A 24,916-nucleotide genomic window follows, 5' to 3' on the forward strand; every position below is an offset into this window, starting at 1 on the left:
AAAGAAAAAGGAAAATGGAAAGAAAGAAAAATCTAGTTATCAATGAGTAAACTATATTCAGACATCATATAGATTGAAGTTTAATATAGACTAAATACAACACTCTGTAAAATATATTTGAACTATTGTTAGGTTTGGGAGAACAGATAGTTCAGGCAAGTGTGAACCCTATTAGCTATGTGAGAAGAGTCACGACTCCACCATTGTAACTACAACCAGAGATTTGCAGTCATTGCTGTTTGAACCTATCTAGAGCCAGGGGCTCCACAGAAGCTACCCCAAGGGGTAAGAACTGGCACACCCTGCTGGGCTTCCCTTTGAACCTCCAGAGGGGAAACTGCTACCCAGGTGAGGATGAGAAAAATCTTGTCTGCAAACCTCCTGCCAGCCACTCCCCTCTCCAGGCTCTGTCTTTCTGTCTGCTCCTTCAGCCCATCTGGGTATCCAGAACAAACCCTATGCCATCCTTCTCAGGGCCTTTGTTGTGGTGATCTTTTTACCTGGTGAGCCCCACTCATCCCTTTTGCGTTTGTCAAAACCTATCCTACAATCAAGGCCTACCTCAGAGGAACATTTTCTTCATGACAACCATCTTGATTTCTCTCAGTCTTTGCTCATCACTCCCATTTCCAGTCTCCCTTAAAGTTTTGTGAGTTCTGTACTTGTCAGCAGCCCCCACCATAACCTGGGTTCTCTTCTGATCCTCTTGTGGATTTGTGAGCTCTTTGAGGAGGAAACAAGTGAATACCGAACACAAACACGTATCTAGGCCCTCCTCGAGGTGTTACTTGTTAGCCTCAGCTTGAAGTAGTTGGTGTGGAATCAAACTTCTTTTGTTGTGTTATTTTTGTGCTACAACTTGAGAAATTTCCAGCAGTCATCATGTCATAGTTCAACTCTCACTGTTGTACCTGCTTTTATAAGGTTATAATATGATTTCTTACTCATTTGTAGCCCACCTTTGTGGATAATAGCATTTCAGGAGTTAATGCTCCAGAATTACTCATTGTCCTGTAACTTTCCTAACTTTATCTTATTTTTTTCTCCCTTACAGGAAATGACTTAGAGGCCTTACAAATACGTCTGTACATTCTTGCTTCTGACTTTACAATTGAGGGCCAACCCAGTCTGGAAGCACCTCGTATTAATGTTACAAGGAAACCACTACCTCAACAAACAAAAGGAAAGGAGGAGAAGACTTAGAATAACAAATACCATTTTTTTAAAAGAATCCTGTTTTCAGAAAATATTAAAGGAAATTTGGAAATTTTTCACACTGAGAAGTTTTACAGGTAAATGGATTTGGCAGGCAGGCTCTGTCAAAATTCTACAGAGGTTTGATCTTCCTTCTTAAGGACTTAGTGTGAAGTAATTCTGTACTGCTTTTTAAATTGCTGTTGATCAGCTTGTGGGTTTTTGGGTTCTAACTTTTCTGGTATATTGAAGATACATTATATTACATTATATAACATTTTTTAAAGTTAAGTTATTTTTCTGCCATTGTAAATACAAGTATCAAAATATTCCTGCAAAGCAATTATAGGTAAACATTTTTCTTAGCAAGCATATCTTTTTATTAAGAGAGTGGAATGCTAAGAGTTCTTAAGTAGCATTTTGGACACACTTTTATTTTTTGTCAGAGGCCCCGCCTACAGTGAAAATATTAATTATATAAACCTGTTGTTGTCCTTCCCACGTCTGCGTTGGATCACATGGTCATCTGCCTCATGGAAATGCCTTTTTTAAAACTTAGGTTTGCAGAACTCCAGTATTTTTATACCTAGCTACAGTTTTAAGGAAAAGAAGAATCCGAACCCTGACCCTCTCACGGTCACTGGGACAGTTCCCCCTCCCGCATGTATTGCTGCAGTGCCCAGGACAGTAAAATGGACTATAAGCGGCGCTTCCTGCTTGGCGGGTCCAAGCAGAAGGTGCAGCAGCACCAGCAGTACCCGATGCCTGAGCTGGGCCGAGCACTGAGTGCTCCCCTGGCATCCACGGCCACCACTGCCCCCCTGGGCAGTCTGACTGCTGCAGGCAGCTGCCACCATGCCATGCCCCACTCCACTCCCATCGCTGACATCCAGCAGGGTATCTCCAAGTACCTGGATGCCCTCAACGTCTTCTGCCGTGCCAGTACTTTCCTCACAGATCTCTTCAGCACTGTGTTCAGGAACTCTCACTACTCCAAGGCAGCCATGCAGCTCAAAGATGTGCAGGAACATGTCATGGAAGCAGCCAGTCGGCTGACTTCAGCCATAAAGCCCGAGATCGCCAAGATGCTGATGGAGCTTAGTGCTGGGGCTGCAAACTTTACAGATCAGAAGGAATTCAGTCTCCAGGACATTGAGGTAGAGTATCTTCTATGTCATGCTTGGGTAAGAAAATATATGCCAGAGGTAAGTGAGAATGTTGTCTTAGTTTTTTCCCCAAATCACCGTAATGATGATCTTTGTACTCTTCCTATTGATACTCTATCCTTGTAAAAAATTTGTTTATGCTAGGTTCTGAATTTCTTTCATTTCAAATTATGTAGGTTAAAAGATTATTAAACAAACAAATCAACCTCTATTTTATATTTTTAAAATTTTCAAATTAGAACTTAATTTCCAGAGCCAGCCCTGATGGCCTAGTGGTTAGGTTGGTTGCTCTCACTGCTTCGGTGGCCCAGGTTTGTTTCCTGGTTGCAGAACCACACCATCTGTCTGTCAGTAGCTATGCTGTGGCGGTGGCTTACATAGAAGAACTAGAAGGACTTACAACTAGAATATACAACCGTGCACTGGGGCTCTGGAGAGAGAAAAAAAAAAACTTAATTTCCAAGTAACATACTGTTAAAAGTACATAGTAGGGGGGCTGGCCCTGTGGCCGAGTGGTTAAGTTCACACGCTCTGCTGCAGGCGGCCCAGGGTTTCGTTGGTTCAAATCCTGGGCGTGGACATGGCACTGCTCATCAAACCATGCCGAGGCAGCGTCCCACATGCCACAACTAGAAGGACCCACAACGAAGAATATACAACTATGTACCGGGGGGCTTTGGGGAGAAAAAGGAAAAAATAAAATCTTTAAAAAAAGAAAAAAGTACATAGTAGGGACCGAGAATTCTAAATGTGATGATGAGCTGTGTTTGTGCATTGTCATTAGATAGAACCAGTGGTTTAGTGCAGAAAGTTCCACACGTGTTTACAGGACAGATTTTTCCTTTTTTCCTTCTTCTCCCCAAAGCCCCCAGTACATAGTTGTACATTCTAGTTGTAGGTCCTTCTGCCATATGGGATGCTGCTCATATGTAGTTCTGCCATGTGGGACGCTGCCTTAGCGTGGCTTGATGAGCAGTGCTAGGTCTGCACCCAGGATCCGAACGAGTGAATCCTCAGGCTGCTGAAGCAGAGCACGTGAACCTAACTACTTGTCCATGGGGCCAGCCCCTACAAATTATTTTTCCAGTTCTAAACTCACCACCATTCACATTTAGGTGCGTTCAATTCTTACTCAGTACGTTTCTTAGGGTCTTGGACAGTCATAATGAAGTGTTCGCCCTCCTTCAGGGCTCTAGATTAGAATGTAAGACTAGAATACAAATTTCCTAAGAGTAAAGGTGAGCTTTCTCCTTCCTTTGTTTAGGAAATGACTTATTAAACTGTGATCTGTTATGTAGTGTCACCACTAGACTTTTTAAATTATTTTTAGCTGCACAGAGAGTTCTTCTGAGTTCGATTTTTCCGTATGTCCTTGTGCATTTTAGCCCCACACCAGAATTTAGGTTTCTGGATGTTAGGAGGGTGAATGTCCCCTTCCCCATTCTGGGGCTGTATTTGATTTTAGGAAGTCACCAGTCTTCTGAGCCAAATCTGATGATTGAAGTGGCTGAGTATGCTAACTTAGATTACTCTGGATTTAGGAGAAAAAAAAAACTAGGCTATTAAGTAATAAGACTAATTTTTATTGTGTTTAAAGGTGATTTTGAAGGCATTTCCAAGAGGAATTTAAAACTATTTTGGAAAAGACCCAGTATTCTTGGTGTAAATCAGGAATCATCAGACTTTTTCTTTAGAGGGCAAACAGTAAATTTTAGGCTTCATGGGCTACATGTGGTCTCTGTCACATATTCTTCGTCTTCTTTTTTTTAATAACCCTTTAAAAAATGTAAAAACCAGCTTTCCCTTGTGGACCTGTCTGTAGAACTGCATTTGGCCCATGAGCTATAGATTGCTGAACCTGCTAGTATAAAGAACCTGTATAATAACTCCTTGAGTCATTCTATTTTGAATCTATCTAAGTATCTTTATAATTGCTGATTTTTTCTATGATCATATTTTATATTCAGGGAAATTATCATTTTGAAGTGTTTTTAAAATGGCTTGTCAAGGTTTAAAGTTTTTTTTTTTTTAAGATTTTATTTTTCCTTTTTCTCCCCAAAGCCCCCAGTACATAGTTGTACATTCTTCGTTGTGGGTCCTTCTAGTTGTGGCATGTGGGACGCCGCCTCAGCGTGGTTTGATGAGCAGTGCCACGTCCACGCCCAGGATTCGAACCAACGAAACAGTGGGCCGCCTGCAGCGGAGCGTGTGAACTTAACCACTCAGCCACGGGGCCAGCCCCTAGGTTTAAAGTATTTTTTAAGTTACATGTAAAGTATACATAAAGCATATTTTTTAAAAATACACTTCTCAAAAGAAATTCAAGTGGTGAAACTTAAAACTGCTGCTTTACTCTGCCATCGCATTCCTTTCCCCAGACGGGACCACGGGAACTGACTGGTGTGTGCCACTCCAGACTGCCGTCTGTACATGCACAGATATGTATTTGTGCATTTACAAATGTACAGGTTTGGCTTTTGTTTGATTTACGTAAAGAACCATGTCATTCAGTCACCAGTGTGCGTGGCCACTGCTTTGCAGAGATGTGGCAAGAAAGCAGTTAGGGACTCTGCCCGCTCTCAGAAAGTGTTGAACAGTATTAGACCCAGACTGTTACAGCTATCATCCTGTAATGACGTAAGCGCTTGTAGCTTTATTAGAATTTCAGGCAAGAGAGGTTTGAAAAATAAGGCCAAAGGCTTTTATTTTAACCCGAACATTGTTGAGCTCTTCTTCAGGCCACGTCTTCACGTGCTGGCAGAGACAGAGCTAGACTTGCATGGCGTTTTGCCCTCCAACTCTGCAGGGCAAGTGCCCTTGTTCCCTAGGTCAGAACAACTAGAGAAGGATGAACCAACCCTGAAGAGTAGGGGTTTTTAGTAAGCCACTGGGATGCGGGAGCACCTACTTTGTCCCTTCTGCTTTCCTGGGACTAGCATGGACCACTTGAGCTGAGAAGAGGAAATATGTCTTATTGTGGTGGTTTGGAATTTTGACTTGGCTTTCCCCGTTGAAATGTGATTAGCATAGCTGGAATACTCTGTTTTTGTACATAATGGGCTAAACAGGCTTTCAGAGGGTAGACTGGAAACTAAGTGCTCTTGATGGGTTATTAGAATCTCTGGGTGTATTCTAAGTTTCAAACTGCTGACTCACAAGTAAATTCTAAAATGTGATTGCCAGATATAGGCCTGCAGTCTTAACGTTTTTTATTTTCCTCAAAATAATATTTGTTTCTGGAATTTGTGTACTTCCAAGGGCCAATAATGGTCTCTCAGGAGATTCACCATCTCAGATGGTATGGCTAGACATTTGGGTATTTTTCCTGTTAGTCTTTTTAGGGTTTTTTCAGCAATGCCCTGAGAGGTTCTTTAACATTCATCCCTGGGGAAAGAAGTCTGTGGCCTAACATTGCTGAACTTGACTGGAAAGCCCTGAATTCAGTATTTAAATGATTGACCACTTTAACTTAAAACAAAGTACCGATTCCACTGTCCCACCCCTGAACGAGGCCAAAGCATGCTTCTCATGCTGCCTTCCATACAGCCAGGTTTGGGATATGCTCATGTTAAACAGATCTGCTGCCTGTGCCTAGGAACTGCTGGTTGCTGGCTGTGTGCTCTGGGGCGGGCAGAGTGTACGTGAGTCCTGTCCTGTCTGTACTCATCAGTGACTCTACCCCTTACCCCCGGTGGGGGTGGTTCACCCTCACAGTCTCACTGTTAGAGAAATGAATTGTGACCAGTGTTTAAGTGGCTGTGACATTGTTTCTTTTGGGGCATAGAGTCAGAAGATCTGGGTTTAGAAAATGACTCTGCTTCTTACTGTCTGTATGGCCTTAGCAAATCTTCTAACAGCCCTGATCCTCAGTTTGCCCATCTATCACATTGAATTACCATCCGCCTTCTAGAGCTCTTACGAAGATCAGAGCAACTGGTGTGTGTGAAACAGTGTACCCAGTTAGTTGTCATCATCATCATTTATTACTATGGCTTCCAACATTGCTTGAAAGGTACTATTAGCCCTTGTCTGAAATGCAGAGCACAGTTATTGTCAAAACCAGCGTCAGCGTGAAGTGTGCAGCAAGTTATTCTTCTGACTGGAACCCTTCTGGGTGGAAAAAGTTGCCACTCCCAGAACATTTGCTCTGCTCCTTTCTTTCCTGGTTCCTAGATAGGCGCCTCCCTTTCCCCTCTGTGTTAGCCTCCCTTTTGGTGTGGTAAGGCAGCAGCGGTACTACCTGCCTGATGTAGGAACTGCCGGGACCTCTCAGCATAAGAGCCCGAGGGGACCTCTTCCACCAGTGGTCACTGCCCTCTTTGCCTTGCACCTGGAATGGGGCGTAGGGAAGGCGGTGGATGGGTTGGGGGCATGTCCACTGAATACACTTGGAGTAGCTTGGAACCTTTGGCTAAGCCAATTGACAGTTTGACTGGGATTCCCACCCCACCCCCCGATTTATAGAAAATGTATAGTTTACATTGTATATGAACTGGAATTTTGTCTAAAATGAGAAATATGATCTTAATCAAGTGCTTCATGGGAATTCCTTTGTGTAAGTCTCAAACTGTCAGTCCTGCCAAAATGTGAATTCAGGAAAAATATGGTTTCTCATACTGAATTTGTTCTTTGTACAAAGCTTTGACATCTCACCCAAACATTTTTTAGAGCTAGACCACACGGGACCTGCCATCTGTATCTTTTCTTTTTGAGTCTAGGAGCATCTCCACCAGTGGTTTTTATGAATGTGTTAATACCGATGTCCCTGTACAATGCCCTGCTAGCTGAATCGAGTGGCTCATTTCTCCTTGATTTTATCTACCTCAGTTTCATTTGTCCTAGAAATCTATTATCCTAACTAAGGGTTATGTGCAATTAAAATATGTAGTTCTGGGGCCAGCCAGGGGCCGAGTGGTTAAGCTGGCGGGCTCCACTTCGGCGGCCCAGGGTTTCACCGGTTTGGATCCTGGGCGTAGACATGGCACCACTCATCAGGCCATTCCGGGGTGGCATCCCATGTGCCACAAATAGAAGGACCAACAACTAGAATATGCAACTATCTACTGGGGGGATTTGGGGAGAAAAAGCGGAAAAGAAAAAACGATTGGCAACAGTTCTTGGCCCAGGTGCCCATCTTTAAAATATGTAGTTCGTGTTAAAGTATAGACAGCCCTGTAAATTGCTTCCTGTTTATTAGAAAGTCACAAATGCCCATCTTGTTTTACAAACGTCTTTCACTTGTCTTAAATAAAATTTGTTTTTCATTGCAAATGTAAATAAAAGAATCAAATTGCACAAATTTGATTCATTCCGCAAATATTTATTGCACACTTTCTTTGTGCCAGGTACTGTTTCAGGCACAGAGGATACAGTAGTGAACAAGAGAGAAACTCCTCCCTTCATATAAGTAGAAAAAGGCTGCAGTCTTAGACAGGATGGTTAGAAAAGGCACCACTGAGAAGGTGACATTTGAGTAAAGACCCAAAGGAGATGAAGGGATAAGCCCTGTTGATAACCAGGAAAAGAGGATTTCAGGCAGAGGGAACAGCTAGTGCAAAGTTCCTGAGGCAGGAGTGAATTCAGTGTTTGAAGAGCAGTGAGGACCTATTGTGGCTGAAACAGTAAGAGAAAGGGAGGGTACTAGGGGTGAGGTCAGACAGGTGAAGAGGTCAGCCTCTGAGGGGAAGGGGAAGGGAGAGCAGCAGGACAGAATCTGCCATCCTTGTGCAGTGAGCAGCAAGGCTACTTCTCCCCTTGCTTTCTTTATCCCTTGCCAGCTCCAGGCCTCTAGTTTCATCTTGGGGCCTCAGCACTGGGAGGGCTTGGCCTCTGGGCCAGGCGCTCTGCATAGGCATTCCAGAAGCCCAGGGCAGCTGCAGGGCTCCCAGGAGTTGTCATGTCTTCAAGGCGCTGTATTTTATATCTTCCCACATTCTTAGTGGCTTTCCAAGTCTCACCACCCCGTAAATGAGCAGCAGACTTTCAATCAGATCTTCAACCTTGACTTTCAATTTGATGCACTGGCAGCTGTCTGTTGTCTGCTTTGTGACTGCCTATGAATCTGTTTGAAGTAGTTTATTTGTGAGCACTGACTGACTCTTAAGGACCTTAATTAGGGCATATTAACATTTATTTTGGATAGATATATGCCAAAAATACTGTGGAGCAACAGTAATGGAAAATATTAGAAGCTGGTTGCAAAATAGGATTTTCATTAACCTTAATGGAATTAAATTTGCATACTGTTCCTTTTTTATTTATTTTTTTGCCTAAAGGTAAAATTCAGCATTGCTTCTTTCTTGTTTTGACTAGTAGATCTTCCAAAACAGATTATGGAGTAAATATTTCCTAACTGTATGCCAAATGAAAATCCAAATTGCCACTATTAATCAGAAACTAAAGTTCATTTCATAGAAAGCTTGTGTGAATCCAGTTTTCAGGGTATTGCTAATTTCTAGTCGCTCTTTTTGGCTTACTCTTTTATTGAAGTGAATCTTCTATTATCTAAATTGTCTTCAGAGTCTAGCCTCTAGAAGAAGCTATAATTAATTAAGCAGTTGGAATTTGGGTGAGTCTGTTAACTTCATTGTGAACAACAAACAAGATTTAGTGTCTGCCCAGCCCATTCTATGTGGGTGGAAGCCACTGGGGCCAGAGGGCATCTGCCACTCTGGAGGGAGTGGACTCTTTGACTTGGATTTGTCAAGACAGGCTGTGCAACAAACTTATTCTAAAAATTGCTAATTTAACAGGAGGAAAATGAAGAGTTAAGCAAATTTCCTGGTTCTTCAGTACAGACTGTTTTTCAGGGTAACCAAATAGCCCTAATGTATGAGATTCTATTTAGAAGAATTTTAGTATTCTTCCATGTAGAAAGGGTGATACAATTAGAAAAATCACCATTTTTCAGACCATAATGAATTAACTGACTCAGGCAGTGGTAGTGGTCAACAATGGTGGATAAAACCATTTGGAGAAAGGTTGTTCGGGAACTTCATAAGGGAGCAATCAGGCCTTTCCCATGCAAATCCATTGGTCAGCCTCAGCATCACTGGATATAAGACAACCAGATGATCGTGTGTCCTGATAATAACCACACAGCACCCCCAGAATATTTTCTTGCACTTCTCCCTCTCCTCTCCTGCCCCAAAGGAAAGAAAAAGAAAAAACAAACTAACAAAAACCCTGAAACAATCTAATCAAGCCTCTAGAACAGATTCCCAGTCTACAGGAAATTTGGGGTGTAGTGGAACAAGTTATACAACACCACAAGGAAGCAATCAGATAAATCCAGAATTCTACAGGCATATTGTCATATTCTACAGGCAGTTGACCTGATTTGTTCAGCAAGTCAAGTAGCATGAAAAAAAACTAGGTAGAAGGTGCCCAAATTAAAAGAGAATTAAGAGATATAACAACCAATAAAATGAGGTTTTTGGAGTTGAGATTCAAACCAAAAAAAAAGATATTTTTAAAGATAATTTGAGAAGTTTGAACATGTGTTACTGAACCGGGTTCATTTTTGCCTACCACCCAGAAAGCCAAACACCCAGACAAGGAGATCACAGCAGAGAGTTTACTCACAAGGCAGCCATGTGAGGAAGCGAGAGCATGAGCCTCAAATCCACTTCCCTGAAAATAAGGACGCAGGGATATTTATGGGATGGGGGCAAGATGGTCTGAAGTGTGGAGAGAGATGATTGGAGGTGAGGAGAGGTGAGGTGACTGATGGTCTGCGCAAGCGTAGTCAGACTCCATGCCTCTTCAGAGGACGCATGTTCACAAAATGGTGGCGTTAGCATGATCAGAGGGTGGAGTTTTTAGCCTCTTGACGTCAAAAGGTCGCCTATCAGACATCTGCGCCCTGGCCTGGTTGATGGGTTGGTGGTCTCAACCGGCCTGAAGTGAACATGGAGTTGTAATTCCTGAAAAAAACAACTCAGAAACCCAAGCTCCGGGGAGATGTTCTCTATAGGAGCCGAGTGGGAGTCAGACAGCGTATTACCTAAGCAGCACAGATAACAGTGGGTGAGTTAAACAGCTAAAAGCCATAATCAGTCATTGCAAAAAGGAAAAAAAAACTTTAGTTCCCAGCTACTTAATCATCAATGGCTAACTCTCTGCCGATTTCACATGTACTAGGTCTTGGTTGGGATTTGCTTCAAAACATTCCATCAGGGGCTGGCCTGGTGGCACAGCGGTTAAGTTCATACATTCCGCTTCCGTTGCCTGGGGTTCGCTGTTTCGGATCCTGGGTGCGGACATGGCACCGCTTGGCAAGCCATGCTGTGGTAGGCGTCCCACATATAAAGTAGAGGAAGATGGGCACAGATGTTAGCTCAGGACCAGTCTTCCTCAGCAAAAAGAGGAGGATTGGCAGCAGTTAGCTCAGGGCTAATCTTCCTGAAAACAACAACAACAACAACAAAACATTCCATCAAGAAAAGGTGGCATTGGGAGAAGGATGAAAAAAACTTGGCAACATGTTGATAGTTATTGAAGCTTTTTCATGGCGACGTGGGAGTTTGTTATACTCTGCTTTTGTGTATGTTTGGACGTTTTCCAATTTTAAAAGAGAGAGAGAGAAACTTAGGACCACATGATGTAAGTAATGGATCAGGAATACTCGGTAAATGATGCCATTTCATGGAGGGATTTGTGCATGTGAAGTGGTGTGCTCACAGACAGAGGAGTGTGCGGGAAAACTCTGTTTTCTGTCTACTCACAGAATACTGTACTTCACTTCTAGCACTTTTCATCACCAAATGTATTGTAGGGGGTTTTCCCCACACCAAGCAATTCCGAGTCAGTTCTGACACTCTACCTGGAGTTGGCATCAGATCACACAGGTTAAGGGTTCAGTCCCAGAAGACTGCTCCCCGCCCTTACACACCAAGCACAAGTCCAGGTTGTTACCCATGCTTCAGACTGACTGGCTATAAGTGAGAGGTTCCCGTAACAACCTCGCAGTTTCTATTAATTTCCTAGAGCAGCTCACAGAACTCAGAAAAACATTTTACTTACTAGATTATAAAAGGATCTAACTCAGGAATGGCCAGATGGAAGAGATGCGTAGGGCAAGGGATGTGGGAAGGGATGTGGTGGAGCTGCTGGTGCCCTCCAGGCGGGCCACCTCCAAGCACCGCTGCGTGTTCACCAACCTAGAAGCCCCATCCTTTGGGCTTTTTGAGGGTATTACATAAGTGGGATGGATTAAATCATTGGCCATTGGTGACTGGTTCTACTTTCAAACCTCCCCCCCCCCCCAAAGTTCCAAACCTCTAACCAGCTGGTTGGTTCCCCTGGCAACCAGCCCCCATCCTTAGGGGCTTTCCAAAAGTCACCTCATTAACTGAAACTCAGGTGTGGTTGAAAGAGACTTGTTATGAATAACAAAAGAGTTTCTCTCTCTTATCACTTAGAAAATTCCAAGGGTTTTAGGAGCTGTGTGCCAGGAACCTTGGAAGGAAACCAAAATATATATTTCTTACTATAAATCACAGGGAGTACTATTGAGTAAGATGTATCCATGAGAAGAAAAGCAGGTGCTCTTCAGAAAAACAAAGAAAAGCGAGTCAAGGAAGAAAACGAGAACAGAGAAAAGACACCTCTAAAGGCAGGACCCCAGCACCAAGTAGGAGTCAAGGAAAGAATGATGTGCTCCTAATTTTGGTGACTAGTGATTGAATGGCAGTGTTGCTTTGTTTTAGGAGAACATGATGTAAAATTTTGTAGTTGCTAAAAAGGGTTGAGTGAATGTAAGAGAAAAATTAGGTTGGTGGGCAAATTAGAAGGAAACAAAAATTAGAGAGTTCATGGAATATAACTTTACGTAGAACGAGCTTTCCTTAATTATGTTCTATTCCAAACTTTTATGGTTGCTAGTCAGCTTGTGAGATTTCACAGGATTGGATATAGCCTGTTTGGGCAGCCTCCTTCATTTTTACGCATCAGGAATCTGTCTGTAAACTGCCATTGGCCTATAAAATCCTCCTGGCACCAGCATATACATGTCCTGTGGCTCTCTGCTGCCTCAGGCCAGGGCGGTCTCCGTGCCGAGGGGCTTGTTTGCAGTGTCCATCCCTCCATTAGATTGGCCTTTCTGACCCGCTAGCTAATGCTGAAGTGATGAGAGCCAGGGAAGTGGAAGTCGCCTGATGTGGAGGAACCACTGTGAGTCCTTACTCCTCCGGGACCCCTCCTGAGGCCCCACCAGCCCCTGGAGTAGGCCCCCATCATCTGGCCTGCCTTCCTCTTCACTGAGCTGCTACCACCCACCCTCCTGGATAACATACAGGTGAGCTGGCTGCAGGCTGGCAAAGATGGGTGAGGACAATCAAAAGTGCTCCAGGCCTGGTGGGTGAGACAGATAAATAAGCAGACTGTGACACTATGTGTGATGAGTGCTCTGATGCGGATGGAAAATATCCTTGTGCCTGACTGTTGATTGGTTCAGTGGTCCCCCACCCAGCTCACTGTGATGGGGCAAGTCCCTGTACCAGAACCTCCTACCTAGCCTGGAAGAGGTTAGGGCAGAGCAGAGAACTTTATAGGCCCTGGTAAAAGGTTAGATTTTATTCAGAATGAGATGGGATTTTTTAAGGGGGATTTTGAGCCAGAGACTGATATGATTTGATTTGCTTAAAAAAATCATTGTGACTGCAAATGACAGAAACCAAAACTCACAATGGCTTCAACAATAATAATAAAAGCAAAAAGAAAAGGATAGTTATACAGCACTTAGACCAAGCTCTGTTCTGAGACTCTACACGTTAATTCACTGAATTCTGTTAATAACCTTATGAGTTAGATACTATTCATATTCCCATTTTATTGGTAAGGAGACAGGTATGGAGAGGTTAAGCAACTTAGCAAAAAATCTCACGGCAGATCCAGACTTGAGACCCAGGCAGTCTGACTCTACAGTACAGACTCTTGCCTAGCACGATACTGCCTCTCAGCAAAACAGTGTATTCACCTGTGAAATGGAGGAAAGTAAGCTCTTTGTAGCTGGATTCAGGGGCTCACACAGTGCTGTTCAGCCTTTGTTTCTTCTCTCTGTCTTCATGAGTGTTCCCTCCATTTCCAAGCTGACTGTCTCCATGACAGAGTCCCCAACAACTCAGCAGAAAGAGCATCTCTGTTTTCCCTGAGGGTTCTGACAAAAGTTCTAGAACCGAGTCTGGTTGGCTTGGGTTGGGTCACTTCCTCATTCCTGGACCCTGTGGCCAGAAAGGTTAAACTAACATACCGATTGACCAGGCCTGACTTGTATGCCCACTCCTGGGGTGGGGTGCAGGCAGAGTCAACCTCACCTGTACCACTGGGCAGAGAGTGCAGAGGAGTGGTTGCCTGAGGGGCCGCATCCAAAATAGCGCAGATTGGATGTTGAGGAGGCCGCACGGCAAATGGCAGCTGGAGAGGGGCAGAAGAGAAACATCGTTATGACCCTGGATACATGTTGCTAAATTGTTTTGTTTTTCAGGATTTTAGCAGTTTATTGTCTTTCTATGAAGCCTTCTGCAATGTCTCTTAGTAAAGTTCTATGGTTCCCTTTCTTGTGGCTGTGTATATTTCTTCTTAAAATTCTTAAGTAATTTATATTTTAGTTGCTATAATGAATGAAATAATATTTCAAAGTTTTTTTCTGTAATATAGAAACACTATTGATTTTTATATTTTTCTTGTCTCCTGCCATGTGACTGAACTCAGTAATTCTAATGTTTCAATTGGCTTATTTGGAGTTTTTGGGTATATGTGGTCGTGTTGTCTGCACGTGTCTCCTCCCATCCAGTAGTTACATATCTTATTGTGTTGACCATAAGTTTTGGTGTATAAAACAATCAGCTTTAAGAGTGAGCATCCTTGTTTTGGTCCTCATTTTAATGAGAATGCTTTGGATATATTACTGTTGACTATTAATTTTAAATAATTAGTTTTTCTTATATGTGATGTATGCTTATGGTAAAAACTTAAGCATTGCTGAACGGCATAAGCCCTCTTCTCCAAAACTAGTGATTCTCCCTCCAACTCCGTCCCAGTGCCAGATATAACCACTATTAATTGTCTTATGTATCTAGGTAAATAGCACCAAATAGATATGCATACACAAGTATATATCAAAAATACATCTTTTTATTCCCTTACACATACCTTTTATTCCCTTAACAGCATACCCATTTATTGTAATGTTAGTTCTTGGTTTGAAAGAATAAGCGTACAATTCTAAGGCGTGACAAAAGTTATACCTGATTCTTCATTCGTGGATGAGTGTGTCACTTGCAGGAGAGCTTTGCACAGTTTAAGAAGAGTTGTGATCTCCCCCATGCCCGTGGGTGATAGCACCCTCGTTGTAAACTCACAGCTTGCAGCTGGTCTCTGTGGGTTGGCTGCAGAAGAGCTGTCCAGGGAAAGAAAGCAGAAAGAGCTTTAGGGGGAAGAATCAGTTGGCATTTGCACAAAGATGCTGGCATCATGATCTTCTGCCCTCAACCCTGAAACCACCATGCTGCTCTTGGCCTAGCTTGGTGCTTCTATGTGGAAGATAGCAACTGCTTTCTTTCCTTCTTTCAACAAATATGTATGGAAGGATTGTCTGCTCTGTGCAAGGCACGGAGAATGCAACAGAGAGCAAAGCAAAGTGCCTGCCCTCATCCAGCTCAGCTCCTATGTGGGGAAACAGACAAATAATAAATAGCACATAGAAATGTAATGATAAGGGGAGGGAGAGACGTAGAGGAAAGGCCTCTTTGAGGATGGGGCATCTGAGCAATGACTATCAGAGTGATAGCCGTATGAATTCCAGAGGGATGGATACTCCAGGTAGAGCAGTGGTTTGCAAATGGGGTCAGGGTGTGCCCTCCCCCAGAGGACACTTGGCAATGTCTATGAAGTACTTTTGATTGTCACAAAAATGACATCCTCCTTTTTTTTTTCCCCCTCATGCTAGGGCTAGAGAGAAATCTTGCTCATTTTTTTTTTCTCCCCAAATCCCCCCAGTACATAGTTGTATAGTTTTTAGTTGTGGTTCCTTCTAGTTGTGGCATGTGGGGGACTGCCTCAATGTGGCCAGATGAGCTGTGCCATGTCTGCGCCCAGGATCCGAACCGGCAAACCCTGGGCTGCCGAAGTGGAGCACATGAACTTAACCACTCAGCCACGGAGCCGGCCCAGCAATCTTACTCATTTAAAAGGGCTTGATGGGGCCGGCCCAGTGGCATAGTGGCTAAGTTCACGCACTCAGCTTTGGCAGCCTGGGGGTTTGCAAGTCTGGATCCTGGGCATGGACCTACACACTGCTCCTCAAGCCATGCTCTGGCAGTGTCCCATATACAAAATAGAGGAAGATTGGCACAGATGTTAGCTCAGCGACAGTCTTCCTCAAGCAAAAAGAGGAAGATTGGCAAGAGATGTTAGCCCAGGGCCCATCTTCCTTACCAAAAATTAAATAAAAAAAAAAAGGACTTAACTGTTAGACCAGAGGACCCAGAATGGTTTGTAGGGGGAGGTACGATAGAGTAAAAGATACTGGACTTGCATGTTAGGGAATCAGAATTTCACTAACTCATTTTGTGTTTTACGGATAATTTTTGTCATATTTTAGGATCTCAGTTTCCCTCTGTGCTTCTGACCAATACCCCATGTCCCTACCCCACACATATACACCCATGGTCGGATGGTGTTTCTTCATGAAGTATGGAACATTAGGTGATCAGATTCAGGCCCCAGATCATGAAAGACATAAGTTCACAGGAGCACAAAGCTCTTAGATTTATCTGATTTTCAATTCAAATTTATTTGGATAAGGTAGGGTCTTGATATTTCTGTTCCTTGTAGCCCTTCAGGTTGTATTTCAGTTCCTGCAGCAAAACAGATGCCTGCATGCTCAAAAGCTCCCCTCTGCTGTCACATTTGAGTTTCTGTTGCAGTTATTGGTGTCTCAGAAGTCACCGTAGAAGGAAGGGATTTCTCTCTGCTCTTTTTTTTTTTTTTTTTAGCAGTAAGGATTTGAAAATTTAATCAGAACAGTATGATCTGAGGGGTTGTGGTGGCTGCATCTCCCAACCAGTGCTCTGGCATCTAGTAAGTAGAAGCTGGTGATGCTGCTAATAACATCCCACAGTGCATAGGACAGCCCCTCACAAAAGGGTTTTCTCCAGCCCCAAATGTCAGTAGTGCTGATGCTGAGAAACCCTGAAGTAGTGGGAACTGCTTGTGCAAGAGACTTGAGACAGGAGTTGTGCTTAAAATTTTTGAGGAACAGCAGAAAGGCCAGTGGGACAAGAGCAGAGAGAGGAGGGATAGGAAAGAAGTTCAGAGAATAGTCAGGGGGCCAGATCATGTAGGGTCCTGTAGGATGGAATGAGGAGCTGGGATTTTATTCTGATGGTAATGGAAAGCCATTGGAAGATTTTGAGCGGTGAAATAATCTGATTGTTTTATAAGGTTTCCTGTGTGGAAAGTGGCCTCTAGGGGAGAGAAGAGACTCTGCTGGTTGCCTCCTAATATCCAGTCTCCCCTTCTTCCTTAGTAACAAATCTCTGTCGGTTTTTTTTTTAATTTTCAGGAATAGTGTCCTTAGGAAAAGGACTATACTTCCCATCCTCCAATACAGCTAGCAGTGGTCACTTGAATAAGTTCTGGTCCATGAAGATGTAACTAGAGGTTTTGGATGAGACTACAGGGAAGTTTCCTTAGAGGGGAGGAGGGTGCTCCCTCCTTCTCCCCCAATTTTCACCTAGAATGCAGGCAAGACGGCTGAAGGTGATTTATCCATTTAGAACTGCAGTAGTCCCTCCCTCATCCGTGGCTTCACTTCCTGTGGTTTCACTTACCCACGGTCAACCATGATCTAAAAACATTAAATGAAAAATTGCGTACGGTCACTTAGTAGCAGTTTCCCTTATCAAATCAACTGCTGCAGTGTCGCAGTGCTTGTATTCATGTAACCCTTCTTGTACTTAATAATGGTCCCAAAGCACAAGGAGTTGTGATACCAGCAATTTGGATATGCCAAGGAGAAGCCGTTAAGTGCTTCCTTTACATGAAAAGGTGACAGTTCTCAATAAGGTAAGAAAAAAATCATACGGTAAGGTTGCTAAGATCTACGGTAACTTTTATTACAGTATGTTGTGACAATTGTTCTATTTTATTATTAGTTATTGTTAATCTCTTACTGTGCTACTAAGCCTTATTGTGAGTATGTATGTACAGGAAAAAACATAGTGTATATAGGTTCGGTACTACCTGTGATTTCAGGCTTCCACTAGGGATCTTGGAACATATCCCCTGCAGATTCGGCGTTGGGCGGGTGGGGGAGGGGGATTCCTGTATGAGGAATTTAAGAATCTAAGTCTTGCCTGAGGATGCAGAGCAGAAATATGGCAACTGGGTTCCTTGTGGTACCCGGGAGTTTCCACCCCAGCTCCGGACTGCCTGCCCCTAGATTTATTTTTACCTTAGAAGGAAGTAACATCACTATTATTTAAGCCACTGCATTTGTTGTTGTTTTGTGTAGATAGACCTAATTCTAATTGAATGGAAGCAGGAAGATCAATTAAGAGGCTATTAGAGTAATCCAAGCAGAGGAGGGGACCAGGAGCAGTTGTACCTTTTTATTTATTGTGGTAAAGTACACATAACATAAAATTTGGCATTTTCACCATTTTTAAGTATACAGTTCAGTGGCATTAAGTACATTCAACTATTATGCAACCCTCACCACCATCCATCTCCAGAACTTTTTCATCTTCCCAAGCTGAAACTATGTACCCATTAAACGTTAGCTCCCATTCCTCCTTCCCCCGACCTCTGGAAACCACCATTCTACCATCTGTCTCTATGAATTTGACTATTCTAGGTACCTCATATAAGTGGAATCATACAACATTTATCTTTTTGTGACTGGCTTATTTCACTTGGCTTAATGTCTTTAGGGCTCATCCATGTCGTAGCATGTGTCAGAATTTCCTTCCTTTTTAAGGCTGATGAATTTTCTGGCAGTTGTACTTTGAATGTAGCACTCTGGGGAGCGTGTGCATGTGTGTGTGTGTGTGAGAGAGAGAGAGAGAGAGAGAGAGGACTCAAAGAGGAACTCCAGGGTTTATACGATATGAGCACTTGTATCACCTGATGGTGCTACTTAGGGAGATGGGGAGCAGTGGTGGAAGAGTAGACAAGAATCATAGGTCTGCGATGCCTATTAGACACCCAAGGGGTGATGGCAAGGAGATAGTTTGGATATACAAATCTGGAGTGCAGGGCTGAGGTCCAGACTGGAGATGTGAACCTGAGGACCATTGGGCAGTAGATGGTATTTAAAGCCATAAAACTGGATGAGGTCATCGAGGAAGTGAATGTAGCTAGAGAACCAAGAGAGGAATCCAAGGATGAGTGAGCCCTGGGGCACTCGAACATTTAGAGATCAGGAGATGAATAGGAAGCAGCCAAGGAGTCTGAAAAAAGTTGCAGCTGGAGAGAGGAAGAAAGTGGAAGGACTGTGGTGTCTTGGAAACCAAGGGAAGGAAGTGTTTCAGGGAGAGAGGGGCCCGCTGTCTCAAATGCTGCTCAGAGGACATGGGAAACTCCTTCCCCACCTCAGCCCAAGACTTGCCACAGTTATCACCGATTGGAATACCACGTGAATAAAAGTGGCTGGGAGTGTCCCCATCTGTCCAGGGGGGTTGGTGATCCCCATCTCAGAGGTAGCACATGTGCGGCATCTGGTACCAGGTCACCTAGAATGCAGAGGGCCTCTCTCCTAAGTGGCGTGTGAAGATAATATTTACGGTGTCAAATTTCCACTTGTGCATTCCCTGTTTGTCTTTTTAACTAGTTTATCAGTTGAGATAGTTTAGTATTTTCTTCTTGACTGAAGTGACAACTTTTAATAAGAAATACACCAACATCAACAAATTGAATTTCCTGAACTCTGAGTCCTAGACTGTCTGGGTGACTTAAATGTATTTTTATCTCTGCATTATATAAATCCACAATATTAATTTGCTTGTTTATGGAGGAAATTTGCTGGAAGAGCAGAGTCCTTTGTCTACCACAATTAATGTGGATTCAGTTACCTTGAGTGGCCTTCCACTTTTTCATGTCCTGGATGGTATTTTATAACTATCTTTATTAGTTATGTTAAGATTTATAGCAATATAGCTGAAATATAAAACTTCCTATATGTGTTGGCATGGTAATAAATTTTTGATAGATTTTATTTTGGAAAGCAGCCTATAAAATAACATATAACATGGTCTAGTTTTTGCAAAAGAAAAACCATCTACAGGTACAAAGGTAGGCTGTACGGGAAACATGTAATCAGTGGTTATATCTATTTAATAATGTGTGGTACTATTTGTTTCTTTGTTTAGCTGATCTTTTTTCCCCTAATTTATTTGCAGTGACTGTGTGGTACTGATGTAAAAGGTTTTGCGCACAGCCTTGCTTGGCCCATTCAATAGGAGTTCAGAAACGGTCTCTGTTGGTGTTTTCACCAGCCATAGGCAGCAAGTCCAGGGGCAGAATCTATGTCATCTTGTCTGAATGATTAGTGCTGGGTGTTGGCTTGGCCACCTTGGGCATGTGGTACTTTCTTTCCTCCCTTAGTTCTTTCTCCCATACAGAGCATGGCAGCTTCTCTAGGCTCTAGGTTAATACTGACTGCAAAGAGATTTTTGTTGTTTTGTCAGTTGCTTTTTTATTCTTAAGTGTTTAAGTACTCACTGTAATCAGTTTTTAGGTCGGACTATACATGTTAGTTTCAGTAAGCTTGTTTTTTACATTTTTACACTGTAATCTCATCTTCATACATTACTTTCCATAGTCCAGGCATGGTCCACTGCATTCTCTATTTCTCTGGAGACACATTTAGGTCTTTGTATCACATTCTGTTTCTTCTGGTCTGTTGGTTACATCATTATGTAATGACTCTGGAATTATCATAAGAACTGAAGAGCAAGGTTGAGGACACTTGGAAGCAAATGTAATGTTTAACATATAAGTATTGAAGAGAAAAGAAATGATTGCATCGCTTTGGAATTTTTAATAAAAGCAGCCAGTCTGAATCGACTTCATTTCATTCACTCTAAACTTTCAAACTCATCAGAAATCCATGCTAGAAGCCCTGGAAATGTTTGACACTGTGGTCTGTGTGACAGTTTTACTTGTGCTTCACTCTGCAAGGATGTGAGAAAGAGGAATTGTTCAGTGAGGTTGAGCGCAAAATGAACTCAGTGAGACATTGTGTGTATTGATGTGATAATCACAGGCGTGTTTGGACTTGGGGTGGGCTTGCTGATGTCAGGGGCCAAGTCAGGCCAAGTCAGACCCTGGCCATAGAGGAGGAACAACTAAAACCAGCTTTTGAAATATTCTAGGAAGGTAGAGTTGAATTGATTCTCAACAACTATAGTGGTGTGGAAAGGCTGGTCTTTGGGGGCTCAAAATAGGGTGATCTTAAACTAAAATCTGTTTTAATGAATAAAATATAAAAATCACCTGAAAGAAAGGGTTTTCTGGTTCTATCAATGACCACAACACCCTTAGCAACAGATGTGGTTTGGATCCAGGGGAATGAGAAGGGGAACGCAGACCCTTTTCTCCACCATCAGAGATTCCCAGAAAGCAACCTTGTATTTCAGTAGGTCCTCGATGGTTGTTTACAATCCAGAATGCTCCATGGACATTTGGAGGCAGAAGTGGCAAGATCACCGATGGTCTATACTCAGAAATTGGGCCTTTATGAGGAATTTGTCACGCCAAAAGGTTTCTCTTAATGCAAAAATCTGGTAATGGCTTCTCATTGCTTGCAGTTCCACCGACATGGGATGTCTTAGGGTGAATGGATTTATTTTTTTAATGCAGAGGCAAAGGGTCAGATTAAATCAGATTGCTTTCTTCACTGTTCTTAAGTGAGACTGATGTGCTGAAGACTGAACAGATGTGTTTGGGTTTGGAATTCCTCAAGAGTAGGAAAAGGTGCTCTTTTTCCCCAGTGCCCCGTGTGCCCTCTCCCTGTTTAACATTGCTGTTTCCAGCCAGTCTAAGCAGCTGCTCTCTGCTCTGGAGATCATAAACTCTGAGGCTCATGCCACACAGGAGTGCCGCAGGCCACCCGACTTGTTACTCTTGTCCCAGTTCCTTTCCCACTGTCAGAGAAGACTGAGCCGTGCCCCTCGGCCTCCGTTCCCACCCAGGGCCTGATACTGCATGGGAGACATCAGGATTCCTGCACAGGGTTCCTCTCCCCTTAGTATCCACGCACCATTGTGGCTACATCCTGGATCTTGTCATAGGGGGACAGAGCAGCCTGGTGTTTAGAAACACAGCTTTTGGAGTCAAAACAGATCTGCACCGTTTATTACCTGTTTGACATTGGAGCAAGTTTTTTCTCTCTCTAAGCCTCAGTGTTGTCATCTGTAAAATGGATGAATTTCTGTCACCCAGAGAACTGCTTCACTGCATGTGAAGTGCTTGGTATGGGTGAAGCACTCAATAAATGGTAGCCATTGATAGAGCTGGAACTATAGCTCCGTTGACATTTTAAACTCAAGTGTCTTCTTTTGACCACTCCTCTCATCTGTTCCCAAGCTTGTCACATCTCTTCTGCAACCTCACTGGATCCCACGGTCCAGGAAACTTTCTCCATCTGAAGGAGAATAGCTGCCCATGGCCCTGGGGTCACATGCTTCCAAATTCATAACTTTAGAGTCTAGAATTCCTTCCAGGTTTCTCAGGAAAACCGCAAGGAGTGGCCCATCCCTGGGTTGAGGAGAGTGGGGTCTGTTACAGGAGGGGAGCTGGTGAGACAGGAGATAGTGTAGAGAAAAGGTAGACAGAAGCAGGCTAGAGAGTGAGCGCCATCCTTTCTAAAGAGGAGGTGGTGTTTCTGCATCTGTTACTTTAGGTAAATTTTTAGAGAAGATAATCTGTGAAATGGCTTTTCCAAGGTCCAGGCTAACCCCTGGTTTTAGTTAATTGTTTATAACACAGATATTTTGTCACAGCCATAATTTGGATTGATGCTGCACCCATCATGGGTAGGAGGAGGGAGTGCTGAGCTTTGTTCTCATGGTTCCTTATTTATAGGGAAGAAATTTAGATTAAATTGATCCAAGGTCAAACATGTAATAAGTGGTGGAGACAACATGCGGAATGTCCACCTTTTAAAAGTGTCCAGCATCTCTTTCCCCCACTTATTCCTGCAGCAGCCTCGTCTTCCTTCCACCATTCTGTCACTCAACAACAAGAGACCCCTCCCCATCCCCCATTCTACCATAGACCAGCATTGTCAGAAGAATGTCCTGTTCTGGGCCCGGGGGACCCTGCACCAGGCCTTCAGGCCACTTTCCCACAATTTTCCCTTCTAGCGGGTGGGGTGGTGGGTAGCTCTCTCTTCCCTTGGATCTCTCCGCAGAGAGTCTTTTCCTTCCTACCTCGCCCTGTAATGTTGCTTCTCCAGTAGCTTCCAACTTTGCATATCTACTTATTGGTTTGTTCCCCGCCATTAGGAGGTAACCCTCTGGGCTGGCCCCATGGCCGAGTGGTTAAGTTCTCGCACTCCGCTTCTGCAGCCCAGGGTTTCACCCGGTCGGGTCCTGGGTGTGGACGTGGCACCACTCATCAGGCCATGCTGAGGCAGTGTCCCACACGCCACAGCTAGAAGGACCCACAACTAAAATATACAACTATGTACTAGAGGGTTTTAGGGAGAAAAAGGATGGAGGGGGGAGAAGATTAGCAACAGTTGTTAGCTCAGGTGCCAATCTTTGAAAAAGAAAAAAAGGAGGTAAGCCTCATGAGGACAGGGACTTGCTCATTGTCTTTCTTATAATATCCTCTGGCTTTTTTTGTGCTTTGTATATATTAGGCATTCACATATTACATATTTGTCGAAAGAATGAAACACTCAGTTGTATTGGTCAGAAGCTGTAAGCATGGGACCCCAGAGCAAATGGCGTATGGCATCTCCACTTCCCCCTCCTCCTTCCTCTTGGCCATAGCCTGCCAAGAGGCTGAGGAAGGAGGAGGAGGAAATTTGTGTTCCTGGTGACCGAGTCCACTCCGCCTACTGTGTTTGCACTGTGTGGAGCTTCAGGACACCCTCATTCTGGCCTAAACCAATTAAGGTTGAGTTTCTGTCATGTGCCTCGTCTCAGTGCTGCCAGCACACAGCTGTATTCAGCTGTTTAGAGCCTGTTGAAGTCAGTGGGGCATACTGGCTAAGGGCATAGACACTTGATCAGGTGATTACTCTGCCACATCTAGTTTCTGTCCCCTTGACAAAATTTCATAACCTTTCTGTGCCTTGGTCTTACTGTCTGTAAAATGCAAAAGACCTCATCCTGTTCTTCCTGGGATTAAATGGGATCATCCATGTGAAATCTTCAGCATAGGTGAAGTTCGTGCTGAGTATTCAATTAAAATGGGCTGTTGGGCCGGCCCGGTGGCATAGTGGTTAAGTTTGCACACTCTGCTTCAGTGGCCCAGAGTTTGAGGGTTTGGATCCTGGGCACAGACCTACATACCGCACATCAAGCCATGCTGTGGCAGCATCCCACATACAAAGTAGAGGAAGATTGGCACGTGTTAGCTCAGTGAAAATCTTCCTCAAGCAAAAAGAGGAAGACTGGCAACAGATGTTAGCTTAGGGCCAATCTTCCTCACCAAAAAAAAAAAAAAAAAAAAAAACTGGCTGTTGTTACGTACAATTCTAAATAAATGCTGTTTGTTCTATTCATGTCACCTGTCTCTAGGTTGCTAGGTCTGCTTCCCCTATGTCGCTCACCCTGCCCCATCTGGCACAGATCTTTGATGGGGTGGAGCTTTGCGGGAGGTGTAGGTGGAAACCCAGGGGGTTTGGGTGGGAGTTCACCTGTAATTCTGATTGTTCACTAGAGGGGAAGGTTGCTTTGGTGTGAGATTTGTGTGAGTTTGTTTGTTTTAGTTTGGTCTTGGTGATTTCCACAGGGGAAAATAGTTCATAGGGAATAGTGTCACTGTTGGAAACTTGCCTGACTCTCTTTCTCCAGGAGGTAGGGTTCAAACCAGTGGGGATGGAAAAGGGCAGCATCTGAAATGTGTGCTGGGAGGTGAGAGGTCCAAAGTTGAGTCTTATTTTTGGCTGCTTCAAGAGACAGGCCTGGGCCAGAGGGTGGGCACTTGGGTTGGATTTTACTTCCTTATAAAAGACAATGGAAACAGTTCCCCAGTCTTCACCACCTCCCCAAGGCAGAGCCCTGAGTGCTGGCAGCAGTGGGCCTGCTCAGCTGTGCTCCTACCAGTTGGATAAATTACAAACTCAAGGTAATTTTTTTGTGAGAAGGTAATCTGTGTAAGCCAATGAAATATGAAATACTTTCCATGAAAAGAAAATTGAGTGTCATGGAACGTGATAAAAGAGTTGTAAAAAGTTTTTGTTGTCGTTGTCACATTTGGTATGGGCAAAGTAACTCTCAAAGATTAGGGGGAAGTGTCAATAATCGGGAACGCTTCTGCTCAAGTTGCTTTGCAAGTGGCAAGTTCTTGCTCTTCTTTAAAGAAAAAGAGAGAGGTGG

General features: G+C 43.5%; 2 protein-coding genes across 5 annotated transcripts in view; both read left to right on the top strand.

Annotated features, from left to right (window-relative positions):
* The window catches only part of LSM14A (LSM14A mRNA processing body assembly factor), a 98,140-nt gene extending 96,958 nt beyond the window's left edge, over window positions 1-1,182 (top strand). Inside the window, exon 10 of the mRNA XM_070224012.1 lies at window positions 1,055-1,182. Within this exon, the coding sequence (XP_070080113.1) occupies window positions 1,055-1,066 (12 nt within the window). The 3' untranslated portion in view covers window positions 1,067-1,182. The remainder of the gene's footprint in view (window positions 1-1,054) is intronic.
* Window positions 1,155-24,916, top strand: part of GARRE1 (granule associated Rac and RHOG effector 1) — a 50,683-nt gene continuing 26,921 nt past the window's right edge. For 3 of the 4 annotated variants that reach the window (XR_011422286.1, XM_023649505.2, XM_014733613.3), the window contains exon 1: window positions 1,405-2,351. Coding sequence is in view for 3 of the 4 variants with exons in the window: in XM_023649505.2 (XP_023505273.1) it covers window positions 1,857-2,351 (495 nt within the window). In the remaining variant the exon portion in view is untranslated. Of the gene's footprint in view, window positions 1,293-1,404; window positions 2,352-24,916 lie in introns of those variants that run through there. The other variant, XM_023649503.2, reaches the window with a different exon arrangement.

The sequence above is a fragment of the Equus caballus genome, chromosome 10 (genome assembly GCF_041296265.1).
Source record: "Equus caballus isolate H_3958 breed thoroughbred chromosome 10, TB-T2T, whole genome shotgun sequence".
Lineage (NCBI taxonomy): Eukaryota > Metazoa > Chordata > Mammalia > Perissodactyla > Equidae > Equus > Equus caballus.